Source organism: Heptranchias perlo, chromosome 29, assembly GCF_035084215.1.
Source record: "Heptranchias perlo isolate sHepPer1 chromosome 29, sHepPer1.hap1, whole genome shotgun sequence".
Lineage (NCBI taxonomy): Eukaryota > Metazoa > Chordata > Chondrichthyes > Hexanchiformes > Hexanchidae > Heptranchias > Heptranchias perlo.
In genome coordinates, this window is record NC_090353.1 from 34,902,796 (window position 1) to 34,929,630 (window position 26,835).

Genomic DNA, 26,835 nt, shown 5'->3' on the forward strand with positions numbered 1-26,835 from the left:
TGGAGGTTTAATCACGTGACCTCCTGTCTCCAACCGCCCCGCCCACACACTCCCGCCATTGGTCGTCCGACTCGTCCATCTTTACCGCACCCCGCCTTCCCCGGGGCCAATCGGAAAGCGAACAGACTCTTCGTTATCCGAATGGATGATTCGGGACCGTCAGTCAAACAGCATTTTCTCCTCACTGATTATTTTATAACTAATAAATAAGAGTTCAAAGAAATTTTTTTTAAAAATCATACCTTTTTTATTAATGCCCCTATGATTTTTCTCCCAGTGGTGTCCTGGAGATTAATCTTTAATTCCTGGAGACTCCAGGACAATCCTGGAGGGTTGGCAACCCCGACACACAAAAACCGCACCAGTTTTGATTTTTATTTCAACAAAGACAATTTGCATTTATTTAGCTTCTTTAACGTAATAAAAAGTCCCCAAGGCGCTTCACAGGAGCGATTATCAAACAAAATTTGACACTGAGCCACAAAAGGAGATATTAGGACAGGTGACCAAAAGCTTGGTCAAAGAGGTAGGTTTTAAGGAGCGTCTTAAAGGAGGAGAGAGGGGGAGAGGTTTAGGGAGGGAATTCCAGAGCTTAGGGCCCAGGCAGCTAACGATGGAGTGATTAAAATCAGTGATGCACAAGAGGCCAGGACTGGAGGAGCGCAGAGATCTCAGAGGCTTGAAGGGCTGGAGGAGGTCACAGAGATAGGCAGCAGTCGGGGCCATGGAGGGATTTGAAAACAAGGATGAGAATTTTAAAATCCCTTTCGCCACACAGAGGAGGGGGAAGAAAAAAAAAACCCAACAAAAATCCCCAAATAAAATGTGAAGTGGCAGAAATTTGTAAATGAAACAAACAACAACAAAAAATTAGCCCAGGCTGAAGCTTGGGTTGGAATAAAGGAAGAGTAAAGGGTGGCAGTGTGAGGGTGGAACTGTTGCTGCTGGTGCTGGTTTTCTAGGGGGAAAGGTAGGATGGACGAGCACTTCCTGGAGACGGGGCAGGAGCTGGTTGTCTGTATATTTGGTTGCAGCTTGTGCTTGACGATGGAGGACCAGGAGATGCACCTGAAAGTTAAGAAGGGTGAGAATTCGAGGCGTGGATTTACACTGCTCCAAAGCCCCCACCCCACCCCTGAGCAGCTGAGGTCAAAAGCGCAGGCAGGAAACAAGAATTGAGAAGAGTTAGGGGGTTGCCAACTCTCCAGAATTGCCCTGGAGTCTCCAGGAATTAAAAGGTTAACCCGCTGCGAGCAAACCAGGGGGGAGAAAAAAAAAAAATCACAGGGGCCTTTTAAAACAAAATCGTGTTTGTTCCACCCCTCCCTCCTCCAGTTTCTTTGAAGACTTCTGTTTATTAGTTATAAAAATATTGAGAGATGTGGTGGGGCGGTGGGGAAGGCTATTTGACCAGGTGGGGCGGGTGGGGAAGGCTATTTGACCAGGTGGGGCGGGGGGGGGGAAGGCTATTTGACCAGGTGGGGCGGGGGGGGGGAAGGCTATTTGACCAGGTGGGGCGGGGGGGGGAAGGCTATTTGACCAGGTGGGGTGGCTGGAGGTCTTGTGATGAAATCTCCAGGAATACGTTCAGACAGAGTTGGCAACCCCACGACAGGGTTCAGTGTCAGGTCGCAAGGCGGGGGGGGGGGGAGTGATGGGGATAAGTGCATGAGGGAGAAAGGAATAGAAGGATTTGCTGATAGGATTAGATGAGGTGAGGTGGGAAGAGGCTCATGTGGAGCATAAACACCGGCACGGACCAGTTGGGCCGAATGGCCTGTTTCTGTGCTGTACATTCCATGTAAAAACCGTCGGGTTAGGTTGAAATGACCCACATCGCCGCAGCCCCCGCATCACCCCCGTCCTTGCAGAGCTCTGCTTATAACTTCAACAGTTATTAAGTGGCTTGTTAACTTAACATCGGCTTTGGCTCAGTCCCAGTGAACTGAGTTTAAGATCATTGCCCTTGCCTTCAAACCCCTCATTTCCCCACCCTACCCCATGCGTATGTCCCAGCTCTCACCCTTCGCTCCTTCGACACCCCCACCCTCAGTAAGTAAGAAACAGATGTAGGGTTGGTGATCCCTGGTCAGGTACGGTGCAGATTCAGTAGCGATTAGATTTGGGGCTAATGTTTCCTCCTCTGGTTTGGCATGGATTGGGTGCAGGGGTTATTGCCCCCTGGGCAGGTTTGGCCTGGGTTAGGTGTGAGGGTAGTGCAGCTGGGTTTAGAGCAGAGGTGACCTGAAGCAGGTGACGGTGTGTGGCTCGAGACGACACGCTCTCGCTCAGTCTCTCGCAGTCAGTTCACCAGCAAGAACGCGGAATGTGACCGACTCTGACGGCAGAGGACCCCGACTGATCGTCGCGAGCTCAAATCCCTCCATGGCCTCGCCCCTCCCTCTCTACCTCTGTAACCTCCTCCAGCCCTACAACCCTCCGAGATTTCTGCGCTCCTCCAATTCTGGCCTCTTGCGCATCCCCGATTTCCTTCGCTCCACCATTGGCGGCCGTGCCTTCAGCTGCCTCGGCCCTAAGCTCTGAAATTCTCTCCCTTAACCTCTCCGCCTCTCCCTCCTCCCTTAAGATGCTCCTTAAAACCTATCTCTTTGACCAAGCTTTTGGACACGTGACCTAACGTCTCCTTATGTGGCTCGGTATCAATTTTTGTCCGACTCCGTTTTACTACGTTAAAGTCGCCGTATAAATGCAAGTCTTGGATGGCCTGTGTCGGTTAAACCATGCAACGATGGCTACCCGAGAGAGGGGCAGCCCCGTGAATCACACCTGGACTAACTCCTGGGCTTTCATCCAGTTACAGATAAATTCACGGAGAGCATGTACTTCTTGGCCAACGAGCCGTCGTTGGCGCTATACCGACTCCAGGAGCATGTGCGTCGATCCCTTCCAGAGCTGGTGCAGCACAAGGTGAGGAGTGCCAGGGAATTGTTGGCTTGCAATTCAATTATCAGAGTGAGTATTGACACCACTGTGTCAGCCAATGAGTTGGAGGCGGGTCGGCACTTACGGCAGGACTCACACAGCAAACAGAGTCTATTTACTCAGCAAACAGAGTCTATTTAAACAGCACACTACAGCTAACAATCTACTGCATTTACTCAGCAAACAGAGTCTATTTAAACAGAGTCTCTACGAACTACAGCAAACAGAACTCTTGATCGAAACTACAGCAAAGTCTACCAATAAAAGCCAGGTTATTTCTCCAGCAAAATGCAGAGTGGAGGATAGTTACATAATACAAATTATGTGCTTAAAATCAATCCCAGTCACTTACAGCAGTGTGGTCTCCAGGCATGATTGACAGGGGAATTACCCAATCATCTCCATTTTTGGCTGAGACTTGTGTCACTGTATGCAGCCTTCAATTATACTTGCTCCAATTATGTCATTCTGATTGTCCAGTATTGTCAGGGAATGACCAGTCAACTCTCCTCCTACCCCTTGTCGCCTCCTCCCCCTTCCTGCCCTCGGGCCTCTTGCCCCCTTTTATATATTTTTACCAACTGCGCCCTCCCCGTTCTAGTTTCTGCCCTCTTCTCTTGAAGTAGCTGACTCTTGCTGAGAGGTACTGGCACCCCTCTGGTGTCTCAGCCATTCTTCATCTGCGATCCTAGGTAATCGGTGTCGGCAAGCTATTCGACTGCAGGAGCCATCATGGCCAACCCTGATCTACACAATCGTGACATTTCCAGCAGGGCTTCCTGGCCTGTCACCGTGAGCAGGGACTCCTGCTGATTTGTTTTTTTTAAATTTCCCCTTCCTCCTCCTTTTCATTACCCGAGAGGCACCGAAACCTATCGCCTTGTCCCTGGTGTTAAGTCCCGATCGGGATCAACCAGGTCGGCACAGGTTGAAGCCGAGATTTCCTGGTTTGCTCGAAGCCGGGCAGTGCATTTACCCACTGAGCCATCAGTCAGAGCCACTGTTTCTCCTGCAATAGGGATATTGGGATAGTCCATCTTGCAGGTTTCTTCCCCCCTCTACCCTCCACCTAAGTGATTGGGGAACAGGAGGCACAACGGGGGTGAGGTGGGCAGTGACATTTTTTCCTCCTTCGCTAGTCCACGATTTGTTTACTGACGGTCGGCTTGTTTACGCCAGGGAGGGAGAACTGCATAACTAGGGTTGGCTACAATCCTCTGGTGCAAAAGCCCTTGATCATATGTGGGTAACAGAACTCGTGCAATCACACATGGGCAACGGCACACCCGCAATCGCACGGGGCACTCGCACGATCGCATGTGGGCACTCAATTACACACGGGCAATAGCACTTGCACAATCGCACGTGGGCACTCGCACAAACGCACGTGGGTAACAGCACTCGCACAATTGCACGTGAGCACTCCACAATCACACGTGGGCATTTGCACAATCGCACGTGGGTAACAGCAATCGCACGTGGGTACTTGCACAGTCGCATGTGGGTAACAGTATTCCCAAAATCGCACACGGACACTTGCACAATCACACGCGAGTGTAACGGCACTTACACAATCAACCACGGGAGTAACTCATTCATACAGTCACAAGCGGTTAACTGCACTCGCACAGTCTCTCTCTCACACACACACACACACACTCACACACTCATTTATTTTATCGTGTCTGTACCAGTCCCATGGAATCCGTCCCACCGTGTAGATGGGGCTGATTTACGGGCACCGGGAGCCCCAGTGTATTACAGAAACAATTCTGCTCAGGGTATGAAAGGGACCTAAAGAAGGAGAGGTCAGCCTCTAAGTAAAATGCTGTCTGTTTAATCAGTGGGATTGGTCTGTTAGATTCTCGTGCTTTGTTTCCTCTACAGACAGACATGCAAGGAGTGGAGGAACAGTGCCAAGGTGCGATATACACTGTTGAATACGCCTGCAGGTGAGACTCTCCTCGGGGTGAGAGATTGAAGAATGTTTAAACGTGTGCGCAGTGCGTTGCCTGCTGTGGTACTGACCGCAAGGTGCCAGCTTTGCCCCCCCCCCCCCCCCCTGCTGTGTGCTACGTCTGCTGATTGCAGTGAGCGTGACAGAAGGAGATGCTATAATTGATCTCGGTTAAGGAGGGGGAAATAAGCCAGGATTTCCCCCCCCAGAAAGCTGTCCAGTGACCCCTATCTGCTGGAGAGCATGTGTATGTATGGAAATCGGATAAAAGCAGCATTGTACTGGCCTGTGAAGCTCCCATTGTCGAATTGCCTGGCAGCATGCACTGACTGGGTTTGACTTGGGCACTTAGGTGGGGTACTGGTGGGCTCCCCAGGTCCGTGGAATCTGTACTCCAGCAGGGGGCACCGCCTTCAAGGGACGAGGGGAGAAATATCTGTAGCGCCTTCTAATCTCGCCATACGCAGAGACTGTAATGTGAATGGATTTCTTTATTCTTCTGCTCGTCGGGGTGAGGAATGTTGGTGCCGGGGGGGGGGGCGGGGGTCGGTGGAACGCTTGCCCAGTTTGGGCACATAATATCAGCATTAAGAACTCTCATTTCAGGTACAGCACAGGTTAGAAACAGAGTAAAGCTCCTTCTACACCGTCCCATCAAATAATCCCAGGGTAGATACAGCACGGGTTAGATACAGAGCAAAGCTAATTTTACATCGCAGCCTTATGGCCAACAAACAGAGGCTTCTTTCATCCCATCAGTCTAGGTTTGAGTTGACCCCAGTACCAGAGGTGAAAGGCCAAAGGTCCAAACCAGTCCCCTGAAGTGGAATTCTTCAGCTGGAGAAATTCAACAGTTATCCTGAAAGGGTTAATTCTGCCTCTTTTTTTTTTCTTTCTTTCCCTCCCTCCCCAGCGCGGTGAAAAGCATGTCCAACAGCGGAGTCTACTTCAAGAACATCGAGGGGCTGCTGCGGCAAGCCATCAGCATCAAGGACCAGATGAGCTCTTTGCCGAGCCGCAGGTACTGTGAGGGCCTAGGGTTTTGCTTGGTGCGCCCACCGTTTCCATCCCTCTGTCCTTTTTGTTTCGATCATCATGCCGTCAGCTTGGGTCTGGGTCGGGGGCATCATTAAAAGCAGCACGCCAGGCCCGGGTAGTCATAGAGCTTCGTTGCATTGAGGTGAGGTCAGAATGTGGACTAGACTCGAAACTGACTAAAAGGACCTCGCTATTACAATAGCAGCAACAACTTGCATTGATGTGGTGCCTTTAACACAGCACAATGTCCTGAGGCGCTTCAGGCAGGTGTCATCGGGGGGGGAAAAAAAGAACAATCACTGAGCCAAAGGAGAGCGGTGATCAAAATGGGTGTTAAAGGAGGGTCTTAAAGGAGGAAAGGGAGTTGATGGCAGAGAGGTTTAAGAGAGGGAATTCCAGGACGTGGGGCCTAGCAGGCTGAAGGCACGGCAGCCAATGGTGGGCTGAAGGGAGAGTGGGGGATGCGCAAGAGGCCAGAATCGGAGGAACAGAGAGTTTGGGGAGGGAGGCGTCGTTGGGCTGGAGCAGGTTACAGAGGTAGGTAGGGAGGGGTGCGGCCGTGGAGGGATTTAAACATGAAGAGGAGTCAGTGTAGGTCAGGGATGGCGAGTGGCAGAGTTTTGGATGAGTTGAAGTTATGGAGAGTGGAGGAGAGGGAGTGGTGAGAAGAGCATTGGACTAGATGAGAGGAGGAACCTCATTCATTTGATGACCTTGCTATGGAGCGTTTACCTCAAGTTGACCTTGCTTAGCAATGTGCACACAAAATTGGAAAATTTGTGGTATAGTGGGATTTCAGCAGTGTTTATAGGAATACAGGAACAGGAGGAGGCCATTTAGCCCCTCGAGCCTGTTCTGCCGTTCAATGAGATCATGGCTGATCTGTGACCTAACTCCATATACCCGCCTTAGCCCCATATCCCATAATACCTTTGGTTAACAAAGGGGCTATTGATGCAGAATGGGTAGTGGTGCAGATGGGACTTAAGACATTTTCTTCCCCCTGCGTCACATCTGCTTCGTGATTCCAAGCGTACGTGACTGGTGGGCATGGCTCCCCCGCCCTCCCAGCGAGAACTTGGGACAAATGACCCCACTGTGCCATCCTGTGACCAATCCCGCTATATTTTAGGGGCTCGCTGGGTGGATTCTTCCCAGCCGCCAATCTCAGTCCGTTGACAGTGTTGCCAACAGTTGCCCGGGACTCTCACGGCGGCACCGGCACAGACAGAGCTGAGGTTGTGTTCTTGCCACCACGTAAAATTAATTTTATATAATAAAATGCTCGTAAGTTGCTCGTAGTGTTGTCTACGGTCAGTTGACAAATATGTTTAATTTTGTATACAAAATGGAGGCCGGTTCAGAGAAAAAAAATCACTTCACAGCACCACTTAGTGGCCAGAGCCTGCAACTACGCCGTGACTGTTGACATAGCAAGACTGAATGGGAAATGTTAACATAGCAATTTACACTGGTGCACGGTGACAGAAAAGCATGACTAAAAATCGTGACAATCGGAAGTGAGTTTTTTGGACAGGATATAGAAATGCACTACAAAGATGATGGCGGTGAAGTGCTGATTTAATGAAACCCACCGGGGAGACTGTTTAGTTTGATGTTTTGAGTTTTAATATTTTCTTTGTAGCTGTTTCTTAGCCCTGTGAGTACTGAGCGTCTATTACGGCGAAACGGTAGTAGCATCATTTTTATTTTGTGTGTTTCTTCGTTACCCTTTCCATCTCCTCCTGTGTCCCGTACTCCGTCAGCCCTCCAAACCATCAAGACTTTCACGCTGCCCAGTCAAGACAAACCCTTTGCTCAGTAAAAGGTTTACTTGGATGATGGTTTCTGCAGTCAGTGTTGTATTGATGGTGCCCCTGGAGCTCCATAACTTCAGGTTTTGAAGAAATGAAAGCAGTCGCTCCTGCCTTTTTGACCCCTCCCTTCTCATATTGCCCAATTCTCTAATTTACAATATTTTGTTTTTCACTCCCCCAACTCCTCCCTCCCAACCTCTTCTGAACAAATCTTCTTTTGCTGGGGTCCTGTTTTGCAGGAGCTTCCCCTGTCCTCTGATACCTCGCTACCAGCGGCCATTCTTCACTCCGAGAGTGAGCGTCTGAAAGTTATTCAACCATGGGGGGGCATCGCACCTGATTTCGATCCGGTCCTCACTTTACGTCCACATGCATTTTTGCAGTCGCGGTCACCGAGCAGTGATGAGAAGGGCAGAAACTCTGGCTGATTATTTGGCCCCTGGTCTAGGGAGAGGGGGGGGGGGGAAAAAACAAAATCAGCCAGAGTTCCCACTCCTGAACACTGTCCAGTGATTCCTGGGCGTCAAGTGAAGACAGGATTGGGTTCAGCTGTGACGCTGCTCTGTGTTCGAACTGCCTGCCCACGCTCACGATCGAGACTCGCAGATGAAGAACGGCCACTTGGGTGGGTACAGGACGACAGCGTTGACTATAGGACCGTGCCCCATCAACACCGAGGGCCCCTGGGAGAAAGAAATTGAAAAAAAAAATCTGCCGAACTTCACCTAACTGGGGCAGGTCTCCCTTAAGAATAGAACTTGTGGCTTTCTGGATGTGAGTCAAGCACTCCCGCTCCCAATAAAGAGCCTCTCATCGGAACATAGGAATCGCCGGACGAAGAAAGCCCAAGGTCCATCCAGTTCGCCTTCTACCATCCTGGTAGTCGCATGATACAACGATAACGGAGTCGTTGATTCATCGTAGCAATCAATCTCTTTGTCTGGGTCTGTTGTAGACTCATTGATACGAGGCGAGGAAAACCCCCAGTGGTGGAGAGCTTTGGGAACAAAGTCACCTGTTTCTCCTGAGCATGTTACACTCACCACACGTCATGTCTCAAATTACCCGTACTCTGTATCCCAAAATGTTAATTTCTGAAAGAAAATCCGACCAGATTGCGATGTGCTGCCCGTTTGTAACTTGATTTTAAATGTACGCTGTTAAAAAATGCACCCTCAGTACTCCAGTGTTTACGTTGCATTTTCATTTTATTTTTATTTGCCCATCGCCTGCATGCAGCTTTAGTGATGTGAGTGTCTGTTACAGTTCCATTGTTACACAGGCAGTTCCTGAACCTCCCTCCTTCTCTTCTTCCTGAGTGCAGAGCCAAGCGTGCACCCCTTCCTTTCCAGGTTAGTACTGCTGAAATCGGGAGCACAACCAAAATTTAGTGCCTGGCTTGGGGCCCACGCAGCCTTGAGTACAGTTGAATCTTGAATACTTGACCAACGCAGACTTTCCAACTCGCCATCTTTACTGAACAATCTCCTAAAAAAAATGTTTTAATCATGGTGCACTTGTCTTGTTGCTTAGTTTACTGGTATACTTTGTACCAAGCCGAGTAAATGAAAGGTTTGCGGCAGGCACCCCAAAGCTTCTGTGGGCCTAAAGCAGCCTCTAAATCCCCAGCCAATTTGGTCACACCTCAAGCCTTTGGAACTTTTAACGTATTATCCCTAATGACATTCACCTCGGGTTAGAAGGTCTGCTGATGCGCCAAGAATTTTATTTTTCTCTCCCATTTTCCTCCTACCCACAGGCTGTTCGCCACCCCACATTCTCGTCTGATCAGTAAGGTGGGCGTGCGGGCGCGGGGACAAACGCAGCACAGTCCGGGTGTGACGTTCTCGCATGATTGCCGAGGCACTATGACGTCTTGAGCAAGAGGGACTGGCACCGTGTGTTGTTTTAAATTGTGAACGCCTAGGTGAAAGGCCGAGGCAGCAAAGGCTGGAAAGGGGTGGAAGAGAAGATTGGGGTAAATCGGGAAGTAGTGACGCCAACCTTGGGCTTCAAAAGCCCGTAGATAGGAGGAGGAGGAGGAGGAGGAGGAGGAGGAAGGGAAGACTGAGGGAGGTGAGGAGGGACTGAGAGAGAATCAGTTAAGAGCAATGAGTTTTGATTCGAACGTAGGGAGGAGGGGAGAGCTAGGAGTTGCCAACTCGGGTTGGACGTAATTCCTGGAGGTTTCCTTACACAACCTCCTGCCTCCCACCCCCCCCCATACTCCCGCCATTGGTCGCCCAACACGTCCATCTTCAAAGCGCACCATCTTCATGCGGCCAACTGGAAAGCAAACAGACTCTTAATTATCCGATTGGATGATGCTCGACTATCTGCCAAACAGCTTCTTTATCCTGTCTCCCAATATTTTTATAACTGATAAATGTTCAAAGAGAATGAAAAAAAAAAATCACACACAATTATTTTTTAATGCCTCTTATGATTTCTCTCCCTGGTGTTGCTCCTAGCAGTGTCCTGGAGATTAATTAATCTTTAATTCCTGGAGACTCCAGGACAATCCTGGAGGGTTGGCAACCCTAGGGAGGAAATGTAGGATGTGGCATTTAGAAGAGAAAGAAAGTTCCACGGAATGAATAACCAATAAAACGGAGAAAAAAAAAAACCAAGAGTGGTTGTGACAGAGAAAGAGGTCGTAGGCAAGGGGAGCGAGAAGGGTCGCCTATCGGACAACAAGCAGAACGAAGGTGAACGGCCCCTCCAGTTAGTCGGAGAGATCATTGAAGCAGCCCGAAGCCTCGGTGCGAAAGTGATGCATGCAACTCGAAGCATTCAGCTCCTCCAGAATTGAAGGAGATTGAGCAGAATGAAGGGGGTGGGGGGGGTGGTAGAGGGAGAGGAGAGGAGAGGGGCGGGTGAATGGAGTGGGCAGGGTAACGTGGAGATCAGCTTCACCTGGTGACAGGAGAACTAAACGACAGTCGATCATTTTTGAAAGATAACTCCATCCTCAATCACAGTGGAGAGAGGTTGGTGGTTTCCCGGCTCGTTGGATTGGCGCCCCGACAGACCAAACCCGTCATTGCTGAGACCGTTGATGCTCACTGACCAACGAAGAGCCGATCTCTCTTCCTTTTTGACGTCAGTACCTAGAAATGACCTTTTTGCCTCACTTTCTGTTTGGGAAAACATCAAAATAAGGCCGGGGTTGTGGGGGGGGGGGGGGGGGAAAGAAATTTAATTATGGATGTGCATGGTAACTAATAATTTTTTTTTTTGATTGGACAACAGTTACCATGGAATTTTATTTTTATCCACCACAGAAGTGATGCAAAGAATGTCCTGAGCTTAGGTTGAAGAGAATGGGTCGTGTGGGGCATCATTCTTGTCTCCAAAAGCCAGGTGAGCTACAGGCGACTTTTTTGTTCTCCATCAACCCTCCCCGCCCCCCCCCCCCCCCCCAAACCCTCCCCAACCTCCCAAAACGCCTGGGTTCCACTTGACTATAAGAGCAAAGTTGGGAGCTCGTTGCCCACATGGTCTCCACTGCGTTGCTTTAAAAAAATTAACCCTTTTCTTGGGATTCCCAGCGACTTGGGCAAGGAACGCAGTACTGAGCCAGAAGATTTCCCAGGTCCACTCCGAGGTCTAGGCTAAGGGAGCTAATCTCACTGGGGGGGGGGGGGGGGGAGGGGAGGAGTTGGACCAGTTTAGTTGGCCTCAGAGTCTCTACCAATTGCTGTCTCATGACCCCCCCCCCCCCACCACTTCGCCCTACTGGAAAGTGTGCATATCTGTTGTTGGGGAAAGGACAAGATTGAGCATGGCCAAGATGCCTCCTGAGGTGGAACAGCCCACCCCAAGTGGCCATTATTCAACCAGCAGCTTTGAAGGTGAACGTTGGCATGCTGTTTGACTGTGGAGGACATCACAGCCAAAGCCTTATCCTGCCCTCGTAATTTGATCTTACAGCAGGGGTGACTGAATAGCAATCAGTCAGAGTCTGTCGATCACTGTCCCCTGACCGCAGCTGGAAAGGTGCTCAGGTCGGCTGTGATGCCCTCCGCAGTCGAGCAGCCTGCTGACATTTCACTGGGATCGCACGAGAAGGAGAGGTTCAGGAGGGCAGCTGGTAGCTTTAAAAACCTTAACCTTGCATGAAGTGACTGGTGGTGTCCCACAAGGATCTGTGATGGGGCCTCAACTATTCACTATTTATTAACAACTTCGAGAGCCATTTATCCAAGTTTGCCGATGACACAAACATTGGTGCACAGTAAGTAGTGTAAACGGGAGCACAAAATTACAAAGGGACATTGAATGGGCTAAACCGGCAGATGGATTTCAACGCAGGAAAGCGGCAGGTCATCCATTTTGGAACAAAAAAGGATCGATCGGAGTATTTTTTAAATGGTGTAAAGCCAGGAGCAGTGGAGGTCCAAAGAGATTTAGGGGTCCGTGTACACAGATCACTAAAATGTAGTGGTCAGGTAGAAAAAATAATCAAAAAGGCTAATGGAATGTTAGTCTTTATACCTAGAAGGCGACAATATAAAGAGGAGGAAGTTTTGCTACAGCTATACAAAGCCCTGGTTAGATCACATCTGGAGTACTGTGTACAGTTCTGGGCATGGGCAGCTTAGAAAGGACATATTGGCCTTTGAAGGAGTGCAGCGCAGATTCACCAGAATATTACCAGGGCTCCAAGGGTTAAATTATGAGGAGAAATGATATAAATTAGGCTTGTATTTCCTGGAATAGACAAGGTTAAGGGGTGATTTGATTTGAGGCTTTTAGGATTTTGAAAGGAGTTGATAGAGAGAAACTTTTTCTGCTGGTGGGTGAGTCTAGGACAAGGGGACATAACCTTCAAATCAGAGCCAGGCCATTCAGGAGAGAAGTTAGGAAACACTTCTTCACGCAAAGGGTGGTAGAAGTGTGGAACGCTCTCCCACAAAAAGCAGTAGATGCTAGCTCAATTAATAATAATATCGATCTCAATTAAATCTGAGATCAATGGATTTTTGCTAGCCAAGGTATTAAGGGAGAGGGAGCCAAGGCAGGTGGATGAAGTTAGGATACAGATCAGCCATGATCTCATTGAATGGCGGAACAGGCTCGAGGGGCTGAATGGCCTCCTCCTGTTCCTATGAGTTAGCCCAAGTGGGGGCAGAGAAATTGTCAAAAAATACATGTATATAGCTGCAAATAGAGTCAGTTTTCTTAAATTAAAAAGTATCGGCACTAAGACATTCCCCTTCTCCCCATTCGGTTAAATCTACCTGCAGTTGTCCTAAATAAAAACGTTCCGATCAGCAATCAAAGATGGTAAATTTCTCTACTCGTCCCTCGTGCTTGTGGAGATTTCTGACCCGTCGTCCCCGCGGATGGAGAGGGGACTCCCCACCTCCAAAGAAATTAGCCCAGATTTTGCTGCCAAAATAACAGCGAGTTGAATAGCGTTCGCCGTTATTGGTGTGTAAATCGTTCAGCCACTCGTGATGAGGAAGAGATACCCCGTGAGTTGCGAATCGCCACAAGTTGCCGGACGATTTACCCCGCTCCGCCGTTAGCCTCGCGAAAACGGCAGCTCGCCCTCAACCTCCCCGTGAGTTTCGTGAAATTGCATAGAATTACACAGAATTTACAGCACAGAAACAGGCCATTCGGCCCAACAGGTCTCCGCCGGTGTTTCTGCTCCACACGAGCCTCCTTCTTCCCCTCTTCATCTAACCCCATCAGTTGCTGCATTTGCGCTGTTAAAACGAATTAAACTCACCGCAGAAAGTTAGAGCTGCTACTTAATTGCGTAAGTATCTTTTTAATGAGATTTATGTTCCTGCAATGCCACTCAACCTCTCTGGCCCAGAAAGGGAACAATTGAAACTGTGGAGTCCCATTCCTGCAGGTAGTAAATTATTAATTTTTAAAATGTAAAATTTTTTCTTACTTTTCCTTTCTGTCCCTTTTCTCCCCTAATCCAATCTATCTTCCCCTCTCTCTACTTCTCTTTTCTGTACCTGATTTGACTCTAATTCACCCTATTTCTTTCTGTGTCATTCCTCTGTTTCTTTCTCAATCCTTAAATCTCATTTGGTTAAGGAGATGGACCGTTGGTCCAGTCATTCACCAAGGTCACCGTTGCCCTCACCGTTATCAGCCCGCACTTCCGGCAACTTGAAGGGCAAAGCATTTTCGAGCTGAAGGTTGAAGGGGAAGGGTGGGGGGGGGGGGGGGGGAAGAGGTCTTAACTAATTCTATGCCAATATTTTCTCCTCCCACTCCTGTCTCCGCTGGTGACGCGGGGGCTCAAACCAGAGTCGAGTCCTTCCTGCAGATGGCTCCTTTGCGTGCCAGGACCCGCCTCATCTCGTGGGTCACCCCGTCCCAGGGGCCGGCTCGCTGTGCGCGCGACAGGCCGGCTCGCGCCGTGTGCACCCGCGAGGCCGCGTACCCGTCCCGTCCCGTCGCCGCGGGGATGGCGCGACTGGCCGACGTGACTGGCCGACGTCGCCACGTAAAAGGCCTTCTGCTCGCGGTACCGCTCGTAGGCCGTCTCCCTGCGGAAGGCCGGCAGTCGGGTGTCCTCCTCCTCCTCCTCTTCCCCACCGGGGTCCGGATGCTCCGGGTTCTGGTCCCGGTTCGGCCACCCGCCTCTAGGGGCGCGGCTGTTTTCGAACAGGGTGGGGGCACGCTCCGGGAGGCTGAGGCTGCGCCTGCCCACGCGCCACGCTTTCGCCAGGGCGTGGATGACAATGACGGAGAGCGCCAGCACTCCGGCCGCGAGGATTCCAGCGCACGCTATCGCAGTCTCCTTCTCGAACTCCAACAGCACGTAAATGGAGAGAGCTGGAAAGAAAAGCACAAGGGATCTCCATGTTAAGTGCCCAGGGCTGAGAGTAATACATGTTCAAACTCTGAGCATCGGTACTGTGTCTGGGTAAGTACCAGCTGATAGGAAGTGCCTTTGAATTAATTTTATTGCGCTCATCAAGGTGAACTCACAACAACTTGCATTTATACAGCGCCTTTAACATAGTAAAACATTCCAAGTCGCTTCACAGGAGCGTCATTAAACAAAAATCGACACTGAGCAACATAAGGAGATATTAGGACAAGAGGTGGGTTTTAAGGAGCGTCTTAAAGGAGGAGAGAGAGGCGGAGAGGTTTAGGGAGGGAATTCCAGAGCTTAGGGCCCAGGCAGCTGAAGGCACGGCCTCCAGCGGTGGGGCGATTAAATCGGGGATGTGCAAGGGGCCGGAATTGGAGGAGCGCAGAGATCTCGGAGGGTTGTAGGGCTGGAGGAGGTTGCAGAGATAGGGAGGGGGCAGAGGCCACGGAGGGATTTGAAAGCAAGGTTTGAGAATTTTAAAATCGAGGTGTTGCTGGACCGGGAGCCCCTCGTGCCAGCGTCCAGCACTCCCAGCTCAGGTACAGCACGGGTTAGATACGGAGTAAAGCTCCCTCTGGGACTGCCCCAATCTGAGAGGAGAGCCCCCTACCCCACCAGAGAGACATTTTCCCATTTCCTACACCAGCTGTCCTGGAGCCTCTCTGAATGAGAGTGCCAATCAGAGGTGGTAGCCCAGATTCAGAGGAACTGGTTCGGGGCTGGACAAACTCATTTCTCACAGGATTCTTAATCATTTTTTGTTTTCAAAAACGTTTCCACATATTTGCTGCTCCTTGGGTCTCTGAAGATCTCAAAATTGGATCCTTCCAGATGATTTCGGCCAAGGGAATCCCTTTTGGACTACACTTGTTTTCTGTTGTTTATTTTTCATGCATCTGATCTGTTTTCAGACCTGCGGAGGGAGTTCATGTTTTTGCTTTCTCCACTTTTTCCTTTCAACTCGGTGGTCAGAATTGCTGTTTTTCCTCAAAGACTTGTATTTACACAGCACCGTGTCACATCATAAATATATCAGAAACAGCCTCTTGACACTTTTGAAGGTGTCAGCTGTGGCTCATTGGTAGCACTCTGAGTCAGAGACTTGAGCACAAAAATCCAGGCTGTCACTCCCCAGTACAGTACTGAGGGAGTGCAGCATTGTTGGAGGTGCCGTCTTTCGGATGAGACGCTAAACCGAGGCCCCGTCTGCCCGCAAAAGATCCCACTGCACTATTTCAAAGAAGAGCGGGAGAGTTTCTCCCCGGTGTCCTGGCCAACATTTATTCCTCAACCAACATCACTAAAAACAGATTATCTGATCATTATCACATTGCTGTTTGTGGGATCTTGCTGTGTGCAAAATTGGCTGCTGCGTTTCCTACATTACAAAAGTACTTAATTGGCTGTAAAGCACTTTGGGACATCCTGAGGTTGTGAAAGGCGTATATAATGCAAGTCTTTCTCTTTCACTTCCTCTCGAAAGACGGTACCTCCAACAGTGCAGCATTCCCTCAGTACCGCACTAGAGTGTCACCCAGGTTATGAGCTCAAGTTCTCGTGGGGGCTTGACCCACAGGTGCGAGTGCTACCGGCTGAGCCAAGCCGACACGCTACAAAATGTAAACTTTGCGCGGAGGTAATTGGACTCCCCTCCGAGCTGTGAGGGTAAATTTCCCAATTGTGCCCTCTCGGTGCAGAGCCTCACCCGCCGAGAGTGTGTATCACGAAATCGGTGGCGTGCGTAGCGCAAATCGTGGGCCGTGAGCACCCCATTTCTCAACACGCAGTCCTGCCGGGCGAGTCTGCGCAGGAAACACTCGACTCGTGCCATTTTTGTGCCATCTACTGGTGGGGCATCAGAACTGCTGCAACCTTTATATATTAGAATTGTACAAGACAGAAGGAGGCCATTCGGCCCATCGTGGCTGTGTTAGCACTTTGAAAGAAACTCTCCAATTAGTCGCACTCCCCCTGCTCTTTCCCATAGCCCTGCAAATTCTTCCTTTACAAGTACATATTCAGTTCTTTTGAAAGTTACTATTGAATCTGCTTCCCCGCCCTTTCAGGCAGTGCATTCACAGATCATAACAACTCGCAATTTAAAAAAAAAATTCTCCTTATCTCTCCTCTGGTTCTTTTGCCAATTATCTTAAATCTGTGTGTCCTCTGGTTACCGATCCTTCTACCAGCAGAAACAGTTCTCCCTATTTACTCTATCAAAACCCTTCATATTTTGTTAATTTTAAATCTCCCCTTAACCTTCTCTGCTGTAAGAACAATCCAGCTTCTCTAGTCCCTCATCTCTGATACCATTCTAGTGAATCTCCTCTGCACTCTCTCCTAGGCCTTTAAAGGTATTAATCTTTTCAGTCTAATTGAATACGAACAGATTATTGGACAGTTGGAGGCATTTTCTCTCTTTCCCCCTACCCCCCGACTTCTGCTGTATTTGTTCAAAGCTCCGACCACCCACCTCCACAAAGCAGCCATTATTCACTGTGTGCACCTTTCGACAGCGCGTGTCAGTGAGCTATTCCACAGCAGGGGGCATCACAGCCGGCCTGATCTGTCCTCGCCCGACATTGGCACCTTCCAGCAGGAGTCACCTGTAGAGTTCACGAGTGGGTAACCCTGGTTGACCCCTACCCCCTGGGTCATGGGTGCTGAGGCCAATTCTAGTGTTTCAACTGCTGTCTTGGGTGAGATCAGGGATCAAACCTGGGGACCTCTCTGTCTGTGGGGCTCAGTACACACCCGGCATCACGTATCACCACCGAGTCCTGAAAGGAGCGGGACCCGTGCTTTAATACTAACACGGCTCACGTTTGGTTTGGTTTTTCCCCACAGTGTTGGATGGTGTATTCAGTGAACAACGGTCGCAAAGCTCGTCCAGGGGCAACGCGAACAAAAGGCATCAGACGGGCTAAGGTTCTGAAGGAGTTGGACAGTTATCTGCACTGATGTGTGTTTACATTATGTGTGTCTGTTTATTTCACGAGAAAAAGAAATCTCTTTACCTTTACAAGGAACAGCTTTGAATTCTCCCATCAGCACTTTATGTATGACATGCCTGAGGAAGCTATTCTACAGAAGCTAAGTCACACCCACAGATAAGTCGCACCCTCTCAATAGTCTGGCTCTCCCTTCCAAAAAATGTTGCACTAGTGTATAAGCAGCGGGAGAGCCCGTTTGTCCACTATCTGTGTGTGTGTGCGTGTATAAAGATTGTGCACAAAGGAAATCAGCTCCCTTTTCTCCCCACACATCCACAGTGTCCAGAAGGCACAGGTACAAAGGTCTGGCCTCTGTACAAGATTTTACGATTGCTTTGCTTGAAAATCCTCACTCCCGCTCTTGGGATCCAAAGACTGCTGCGGAAAGGGAAAGGGGCTGATCTCATGAGAACACTTGACACTTGTTCTATGTACGTTTTGAGGGATTTGCGTTGACTGTAGCACCCTGTGCATGAGTACTGTAATAAATAAATGGAAAGACTCTACTGCCTTGGTAACAGGATGTTTTGCTATCTTAGTATAGGCGAGCTCCTCACCCCCCACAATAGTGAACTTCTGACTGAGTCTCCCCTCCTTTTCCCAGTGTGTTTGGAGTGCAGTGGATTACATAGAAATACATTGAATTTACAACACAGAAACAGGCCATTCGGCCAACTGGTCCATGACTGTGTTTATGCTCCACACGAGCCTCCTCCCACCTTACTTCATCTAACCCTATCAGCAAATCCTTCTATTCCTTTTCTCCCTCATGTACTTATCTAGCTCCCCCTTAAATGCATCTATGCTATTCACCTCAGCTACTCCATATAGCGAGTTCCACATTCTCACCACTCTCTGGGTAAAGAAGTTTCTCCTGAATTCCCTAATGGATTTATTAGTGACTATCTTATATTTATGCCCCCTAGTTCTGGATTCCGCCACAAGTGGAAACATCTTCTCTACGTCTACCCTATCGTAATCTTAAAGACCTCTATCAGGTCACCCCTCAGCCTTCTCTTTCCTAGAGAAAAGAGTCCCAGCCGGTTCAGTCTTTCAGGGTAGCGGTGGGGCCGAGCTGTTGTGCTGCAGAGTGGCTGGACACGGGCCTATTCCCACAATTTTCCTGCACTTGTTGAGGTCCTGATCTCAAGACCAAGGACAACGTCGATAGGATGCTGAGCCGTTAAGACCTGGAAACGTCCCAGGTTCGAACGCTGAGTTGGTTGATGTCAGCAAGGCTGCTCAGTAGGTAAATGGCCCCCTTCTGGCTGAGTGGGTAAATGCACCTTTGTTCTCCAGGTCTGGGCGACACTGGAATTCTGCTCCTGATCACTATCCAGCAACTTACACTGGAAAATATGAGCATGTGGACGTCAGGTAAGGATAGGATTGGGCTCGGCTCTGGTCTCGCTCCTTCCCCCACAGTCAGATAGCCTGCTGACCCTCGATGTCCGGGCTCGTACATAACAAACGGCCAGTTGGATGAGATATCAGAACATATCAGGTGGTTGACCATCGGAAAAAAGCAAGACCTTACATTTATATAGTACCTTTCACATCCTCAGGACCTCCCGTAGTGCCTCACAGCCAATGAATTACTTCTGAACTGTAGCCATGGTTGTATTGTAGGAAACATGGCAGACAATGCGCGCACAGCAAGATCCCACACAAACAGCAATGAGCAGTTAATTTGTTTTGATGGGTGTTGATTGAAGGATGAATGTTGGCCAGGACACCAGGAGTGCCAAGGGGTCTTTTACATCCACCCAAACAGGCAGACAGGCCCTCCGACGGTGCAGCACTCCCTCAGTAATGCACTGGGAGTGTCAGCTTGGATTTAGTGCTGAAGTCTCTGGTGTGGGGCTCAAGCCCACGACCTTCTGACTCAGAGGCGAGAGTGCTACCCACTGAGCCAAACTTGACATTTCAGTAGATGGCTTCAGAGAGGAGGGGGAAGAACTTGTGCCTCCTGTTTCACCACTTACCTGCCAGATACACGATGACACCCAGACAGAACGCACTGAGGGCCACATGGCGGGCAGCTTGACTGTTCAGGAGAAGCCAACCGGCCCTGAAATGGGAGAAAAGGGTCCCAGGTGAGACTCCCAGCAACCTCACTGCTTTCAATTGTCTATAAAAAAAATGTGCTTTTCTTTTACAAAAATGAGAATTATAATGGAGGATGCCACCCAAACAAGGTTCTGATCTGGTTTTAAAATTCTCATCTTTGTTTTCCAAACCCTCCATGGCTTCGGCCCCTCCCTGTCTCTGTGACCTCCTCCAGCCCTACAACCCTCCGAGATCTCTGCGCTCCTCCAATTCTGGCCTCTTGCACATCCCGATTTCCATCGCTCCACCATTGGCGGCCGGGCCTTCAGCTGTCTGGGCCCTAAGCTCTGGAATTCCCTCCCTAAACCTCTCCGCCTGTCTACCTCGCTCTCCTCCTTTAAGACGCTCCTTAAAACCTACCTCTTTGACCAAGCTTTTGGTCACCTGTCCTAATACCTCCTTATGTGGCTCGGTGTCGAAATTATTGTTTGATAACACTTCCGAGAAGCACCTTGGGACCTTTTACTACGTTAATGGCGCTATACAAATGCTAGTTTTTGTTTGTGCCGTCTAAGGAATCTGCAGTTCACAGCTTCCCCACAGGGGCAGACTGTGTGACCACCCACTCCCACCACCCCACCCACCCCCCAAACCCCCTCAACCCACCCCCCAACCCACCCCCCAAACCCCCCCCAACCCACCCCCCCCTCACCCACCCCCCCCCTCACCCACCCCCCCCCCCCTCACCACCCCCCCCCTCACCACCCCCCCACCCCCCCCCCCCCCCCCCAACATTTGGTAACCGAGTGGTACTGGCAGAGGTTTTGGATCCATACTTAAGTGATGGCTGGGTATGATGTTCAATGGGAGATTTCGAAGTGGATATACTATGCGTCACGTATGAGATTAATTTGCTAGGAGAGTCCAGGATTTATTTTCCAGGACAGCCTCGGAGATGCTGGGGGTCATTTGAGATTTTCAAGACTGAGATCGATAGATTTTTTTGTTGGGTGAGGGATATGGAGCAAAGGCGGGTCAATGGAGTCGAGGTACAGATCAGCCATGATCTGATTGAATGGCGGAACAGGCTCGAGGGGCTGAATGGCCTCCTCCTGTTCCTACGTATGCCTTTTCCTTGAAAATTTTGATTTTTGTTTGGAAACTTTATTTGGAGTAGACTTTTTATATTTTGGTGAATATTTTCTATGTGCACCAAACCACCACCACAGCAGTGAATCGCACATCACGGGAATAGAATGATACAATGCAAGGGCAGAAGCGGGAAGCCATTAGGCCCATTGAGCTCTTCCTCACATATGTGAAAACCCAAAAACGCAAAGGATAACCAGGGATTTCGGCATCTTCCAGACAATACTCCAAACACCACGATCCTTCGAAAAGGAGCTGGACAAGTTCCCAAGAGCCAAGAGCATCTCCAGTTATAGAAGGTAGATGGGTGGAGGGTGGGTAGCTGGGATTGAGTTAATGCCGTCCCCTGGAGCCTCAGGGGGTGAGAGAGGAATTTCCGTGAGTTTTTTTCCCCTCCTAAATTGGTCTAATTATCTTCAATCTGTGTTCCCTGGTTAATGACCCACCCGCCAGTGGAAACAGTTACTCCTTATTTACTCCATCAAAGCCCCTGAGATTCCTGGGTCGATGGAGGGAAGTTCTGCAGCACGGAGGGTGGGGTAATTGGCAGGCGAGAGCTGGGGGTGATGGAAATGGTGGCAGAACATTGAATCTGGCCAGGTTCAGACCCCTTCCCCCACCACCCTTTAGAAATGCCAGTACATCTGGGGGCATAAGCGAAGTTCCTCGTCCCATCCAGTTCAAGCAGGCATCCGTGCCAAGTCTGAAGTAGCGCAGGCTCCACCCACGATATTTAAATTAGCCGGACTCTGGGATTTCGGACTGGGTCAGGGAGAAGGAAGAACCTGCATATATCTCACTCCTTTCACAACCTCAGGACGTCCCAAAGCGCTTTACAGCCAATTAAGTACTTTTTGAAGTGTAGCCACTGTTGTAATAAATACATTTGCGCACAGCAAGCTCCCACAAACAGCAATGTGTTAATGACCAGATAATCTGTTTTAGTGATGTTGGGGTTAAGGGATAAATATCGGTCAGGACACCGAGGAGAACTCCCCTGCTCTTCTTCGAAATAGTGCAGTCAGATCTTTTACGCCCACCTGTGTGGGCAGACGAGGCCTTGGTTTAACGTCTCATCGGAAAGATGACACCCCCCCGACAGTGCAGTGCTCCTTCAGTACTGTTTTGGGAGTGTCAGCTTGGGATTATGGGCTCAAGTCTCTGCAGCGGAACTTGAAACCACAACATAAATACGCACTGCCCCTGTGTGGGTTGGTAGGCTCATCACGAGTGTCCCCGCATCGAGGACATTGTACTTAAAACGCAACAAATACATTTTCTAACTGAGTAGGACGTCACAGACCGAGATCGCAGAGTAGGCGGGCGCAATGCGCGCTCGATTTCCTGATAACCTGCTCCCAGCGAGGAGCACCCTCACACCACTGTACAAAAGTTCGAAACTTCAGGACACAAGCAGCAAATGAAATTAGGAGGTGGCAACTCAAGCATAGCTTACAGCTCTGGGTTGCGGGGAGAACTGTTACCCCTGCCGCACCTAACGATATTGGCCCGGAATTTGCTGGAGTGAGGCATCGCGCGGCATACCCCGTTAGTTAGACTTTTTCCCCTCACCCTTCAGCTCGAAATTTTTTTTGGGCCGCAGTTTGCTGGACGTGCGAGCAGATAAGGGCACGGCGAGGGCAACGGGGACCTTAGCGAACGACAGGACCAACAGTCTATCTCTCACCGACGAGATTAAAGGATTGAGAAAGAAACAGAGGAACAATGCAGAAAGAAATAGGGTAAATCAGAGTCAAATTAGGTACAGAAAGAGAAATAAAGAGGTGAGAGCGATTGGATCAAGAGAGAAAAAGCGACAGAAAGGAAAAGTAAGAATTTTTTATTAAAAAATTAAATTTTAAAAGCCTCTAAGAACAACTTACTACCTGCAGGAATGAGACTCCACAGTTTAAATTGTTCCATTTCTGGGCTTGAGTGGCATTGCTTGAACACAAATCTCGTCATTAAAAAGGTCCTTAAGCTGTTAAGAACCAGCTCTATCTCTCTGCGGCGAGTTTAATCGGCAATTAATGCACAAATGCAGCAATTTCATGAAACTCACGGGGAGGTCGAGGGCGAGCTGCCGTTTTCGCGAGGCTAACGGTGGAGCGGGGTAAATCGTCCAGCGACTTGTGGCGATTCGCAACTCACGGGGTATCTCTTCCTCGCCACAAGTCGCTGGACGATTTAGACATTGATAATGACGAGCGCCATCAAACTCCCAGCAAATTCTAGACACACGTAAATGCTCCCATTCTGAGGCTATATGGAAATACCCAGGAGAACAATCTTGCCAAATATTCTTGGTGTTGCTTTGCACTGTGACCAGTCTAGCCCTTACACAATCTTTTACCATTTGTGTTTCTTTCACTTCCTCCCCTCCTAGGCTGGAAACCCCTCTCTGCTTTCCCACCCCTGGTAAAACAGCGATTCAAATTTAATTCCCGTCGAACAAAAGTCCGTGGGAAAGCAGACAGGGCGAGGGGATCGAGGCTGAAAACGTGCAGGCACCGTAGCTACGTTTAAAAGAGCCAATTCAAACCAACGCCGGCCGCAAAGCCAGCAGAATGAAGGCGGCACGTTCACTCTGAGCTGGGCCGTCTCTGGCTCCTTTTAAAAAGGGGCCTGACCTGGGGGTCTCTCCACAGAAGAAAAGCTCAGACAAAGACGGAGGCTCATTAAACTCCCTGCTCACGCAACTGAGTGCTCCCCCCCATCACGTCGTGGCTGGTTATAGAATCAGGACTCAGTAAAAGCCACAAAGCAGCTCATTCTTTAACACGGCTCACTTCTTTCCCTTCTGGCTCAGTTGATAAATGCACGGTCTGGTGTGGTACTGAGACACACAGGCGAGGAGACAAGCACATAATCAAAGCACCGCACTTCAGTACTGAAGGAGTTCTGCACTGTCGGAGGTGCCGTCTTTTGGATGAGACGTGTAATCCGTCTGCCCTCTCAAGTGTACGTAGAAGATCCCATGGCCACTATTCGAAGAAGACCAGGGGAGTTCTCCCCAGTGTCCTGGCCAATATTTATCCTCAACCAACATCACTAAAAACAGATTATCTGGTCATCTATCTCATTGCTGTTTCTGGGAGCTTGCTGTGCACAAATTGGCTGCCGGGTTTATCTACATTATGCCTGACTCCACTTCAAAAAGATTTGACTGACTGGGAAATGCTTTGGGACAGTCCTGAGGATGAAATCGATGGGAGATGAAAATCATTGGTTTCTATAATGGGCGGCCAATCCACAACACCAGATTTACACCAGGGCAGAGACATGAAAATCCAGCCCGTCATCTCTCCGAGCTGGTCTCACAGCTCCCTTTTGCTGCACTACTGCTATGACCCTGGTCGCTGCAGAGTGCAACTCCACAGACGGCAACACCCAAGTTGTATTATGGGCTGTTTGCAGAGTGCAGCAAGGGCATCAGCCTTGCCCAAACATTAAAAAGGCTCTGCAGCGAGTTTGTAAAATGCCCAGGAAAATCTCACGGACAACCCCCCCCCCCCCGAGTACTTGTTCCAACATCGGATTTAGTCCGCACTGGAGTTATACTGCACATGGTGCCAAGCCCAAGATAGTCTCCTGGAGGTAACCTCACATTGCTTGGTCTGCACTGGAGTTATACTGCACATGGTGCCAAGCTCATCTCAGCCTGCTGCAGGTGACCTCACTGAAGCTGCTTTCACATTGGGATTACTGCCACACCTGGGCCAACATCTCCTGGATTTGCCACTGCCGGTGAATGGAAAATTCCCAGCTTTAGCAAGTCCAGGAAGTTTGCTTTGGTGTTGCCGGGAACGCCATGCACCGGGAGCTGGCCCCACCACCGGGGCATGCTGGCAAGACCAGCATTTGTTGCCCATCCCTAGTCAACCACGTTGGTGTGGGGGACAGAAGTCACATATAGATCCAGACCGGGTAAGGACGGCAGGTTTCCTTCCCTAAAGGACACAGAATTATAGAATCGTTACAAGGAGGCCGTTGGGCCCATCGAGCCTGTGCCAGCTCTTTGTAAGAGCAATCCAGTTAGTCCCAGTCCCCCGCTCTTTCCCCGCAGCCCTGCAAATTTTCTCCCTTCAAATATTTATCCAATTCCTTTCCGAAAGCCACGATTGAATCTGCTTCCACCGCCCTTTCCGACGATGCATTCCGGATCACAATTACACATAACAGGCGTTAGTGAACCAGTGGGGTTTTTACATCAATCCGACAGCTTCACGGTCACTGACACTGGCGTTTTATTTTTAAACTGAATTAAAATTCTCAAACTGCCATGGTGATCTCTGGATTACTAGTCCAGTGACATGGCCCGCTATACAATCGTAACCCCGTGTGAATCACCACAGAGCCAGTGTCACAGTACAGTGGGCAACTTTGCACCTGGATCATACCATATGGTTTGCATGGAAACCGTTACTGCATCATCAGTGAAAACTAATTAAAGTGGGTCTGTAATGCAGCAGTATTAGAATCAGACAGCAGAAATACAGCCCCTTTAACGCAGTAAAAACGTCCCAAGGCGCTTCACAGGTGCGATTATCAAATAAAATTTGACACCGAGCGCCATAAGGAGATATCAGGACAGGTGACCAAAAGTACGGTCAAAGAGGTAGTTTTATAAGGAGCCCCTGAAAGGAGGAGAGAGAGGCGGAGAGAGATTTCCAGAGCTCAGGGCCTTGGCAGCTGAAAGGCAGGGCCGCCAATGGTGGACCGATGAAAATCAGGGATGAGCAAGAGGCCAGAATTGGAGGAGCGCAGAGATCTCGGAGGGTTGTAGGGCTGGAGGAGGTTACAGAGATAGGGCGTAAAGAACGGAGATACAACACAGGCGGCCATTCGGCCCATCGTTCCTGCGCCTATCCAAGAGCTATCCAATTAGTCCCACTCCCCTGTTCTTTCCCCATAGCTGCAAATTTTACCCTTTTGAAAATTATTTTCAGGCAGTGCATTCCAAATCATAACTATTCACCGTTCAAAACACCTTCCCCTCATCTCCCCCCCTGTCTTAATGATCATTAAAGTCAATCCCAACACTTCAATATTGCCAGCTCTGTCCAGGGACACTGGTCAGTTAAAAGGTAACGAGGCAGGACTTTGTCCTTTTACCTGTCCGGATCCGCCTCCCCTCCACAGACCTCGGCAGCCAGGTAGCCGTGCATCAGAGCCAGGAGCAGGCAGCAGAGGTGCAGAGAGACCGAGAGAGCCGTCAGTCCCTGGGAGACGGAGCGCAGCACCCGCCGAGCCAGCGCTCCCGGGACCGGGGAAAGGGACACCCCGGGCTGCTGAGACCCCAGCTCCAACAGCAACGTCGCCGAAAGCAGGGACATCAAGCCGGCCAAGGCAGCCAGCAGGAGCAGAGCGGCCAGGCAGCGGTCCGGGGACAGGTACAAGGAGCCCGGAGCCGCCGCCGCCGCCCTCCTCTCCTCCTGCTGCATAACTGCATCAGTTTAAAAGTTTCCAAAAACTTTTTTTTCCCCGAGTCTCTCGCTGATTCTCTGCGACTTTGCTCCTTCACCACTCTAAAGCTGTCATTTCCGGTCAACCATTGCATTTTAAATAGCACCTTTTATATAAATATATATATATATATTTGCATTGATGCAAAGTAAAACTAACAACTTAAAACAGAATATATTTAATAAACATTACTAATAAATTGACAGGTGACTGTCAATCAATTGCTATGGAGGATGCATTTTCAAATAAGTTTTCAAAACACAACAGGGATGAGGGGCTCCAGTTACGTGGAGAGACTCGAGAGGTGGGATTGCTGGCCTGAGACAACAATACCTTGCATTCATATAGTGCCTTTAAGAAACATAAAGAATAGGAGCAGGAGTAGACCATACGGCCCCTCGAGCCTGCTCCGCCGTTCAATAAGATCATGGCTGATCTTCGACCTCAACTCCACTTTCCCGCCCGATCCCCATATACCTTGATTCCCCTAGAGTCCAAAAATCTATCGATTTCAGTCTTGAATATACTCAACAACTGAGCATCCACAGCCCTCTGGGGTAGAGAATTCCA

General features: G+C 49.6%; 2 protein-coding genes across 2 annotated transcripts; one reads left to right on the forward strand and one right to left on the reverse strand.

Annotated features, from left to right (window-relative positions):
* The first annotated feature begins 964 nt into the window (after positions 1 to 964).
* On the forward strand, positions 965 to 18,107 carry borcs8 (BLOC-1 related complex subunit 8). Its single transcript, XM_067968493.1, is given in 7 exon segments — positions 965 to 1,084; positions 2,816 to 2,928; positions 4,831 to 4,895; positions 5,814 to 5,921; positions 9,080 to 9,107; positions 17,456 to 17,509; positions 17,511 to 18,107. Coding segments are annotated over 7 exon segments (510 nt in total). The 5' UTR covers positions 965 to 975; the 3' UTR covers positions 17,544 to 18,107.
* Positions 11,203 to 26,317, reverse strand: tmem221 (transmembrane protein 221). The gene is given in 4 exon segments (XM_067968492.1): positions 11,203 to 14,199; positions 14,201 to 14,565; positions 19,587 to 19,672; positions 25,915 to 26,317. Coding segments are annotated over 4 exon segments (954 nt in total). The 5' UTR covers positions 26,244 to 26,317; the 3' UTR covers positions 11,203 to 14,025.
* Positions 26,318 to 26,835: the final 518 nt, after the last annotated feature.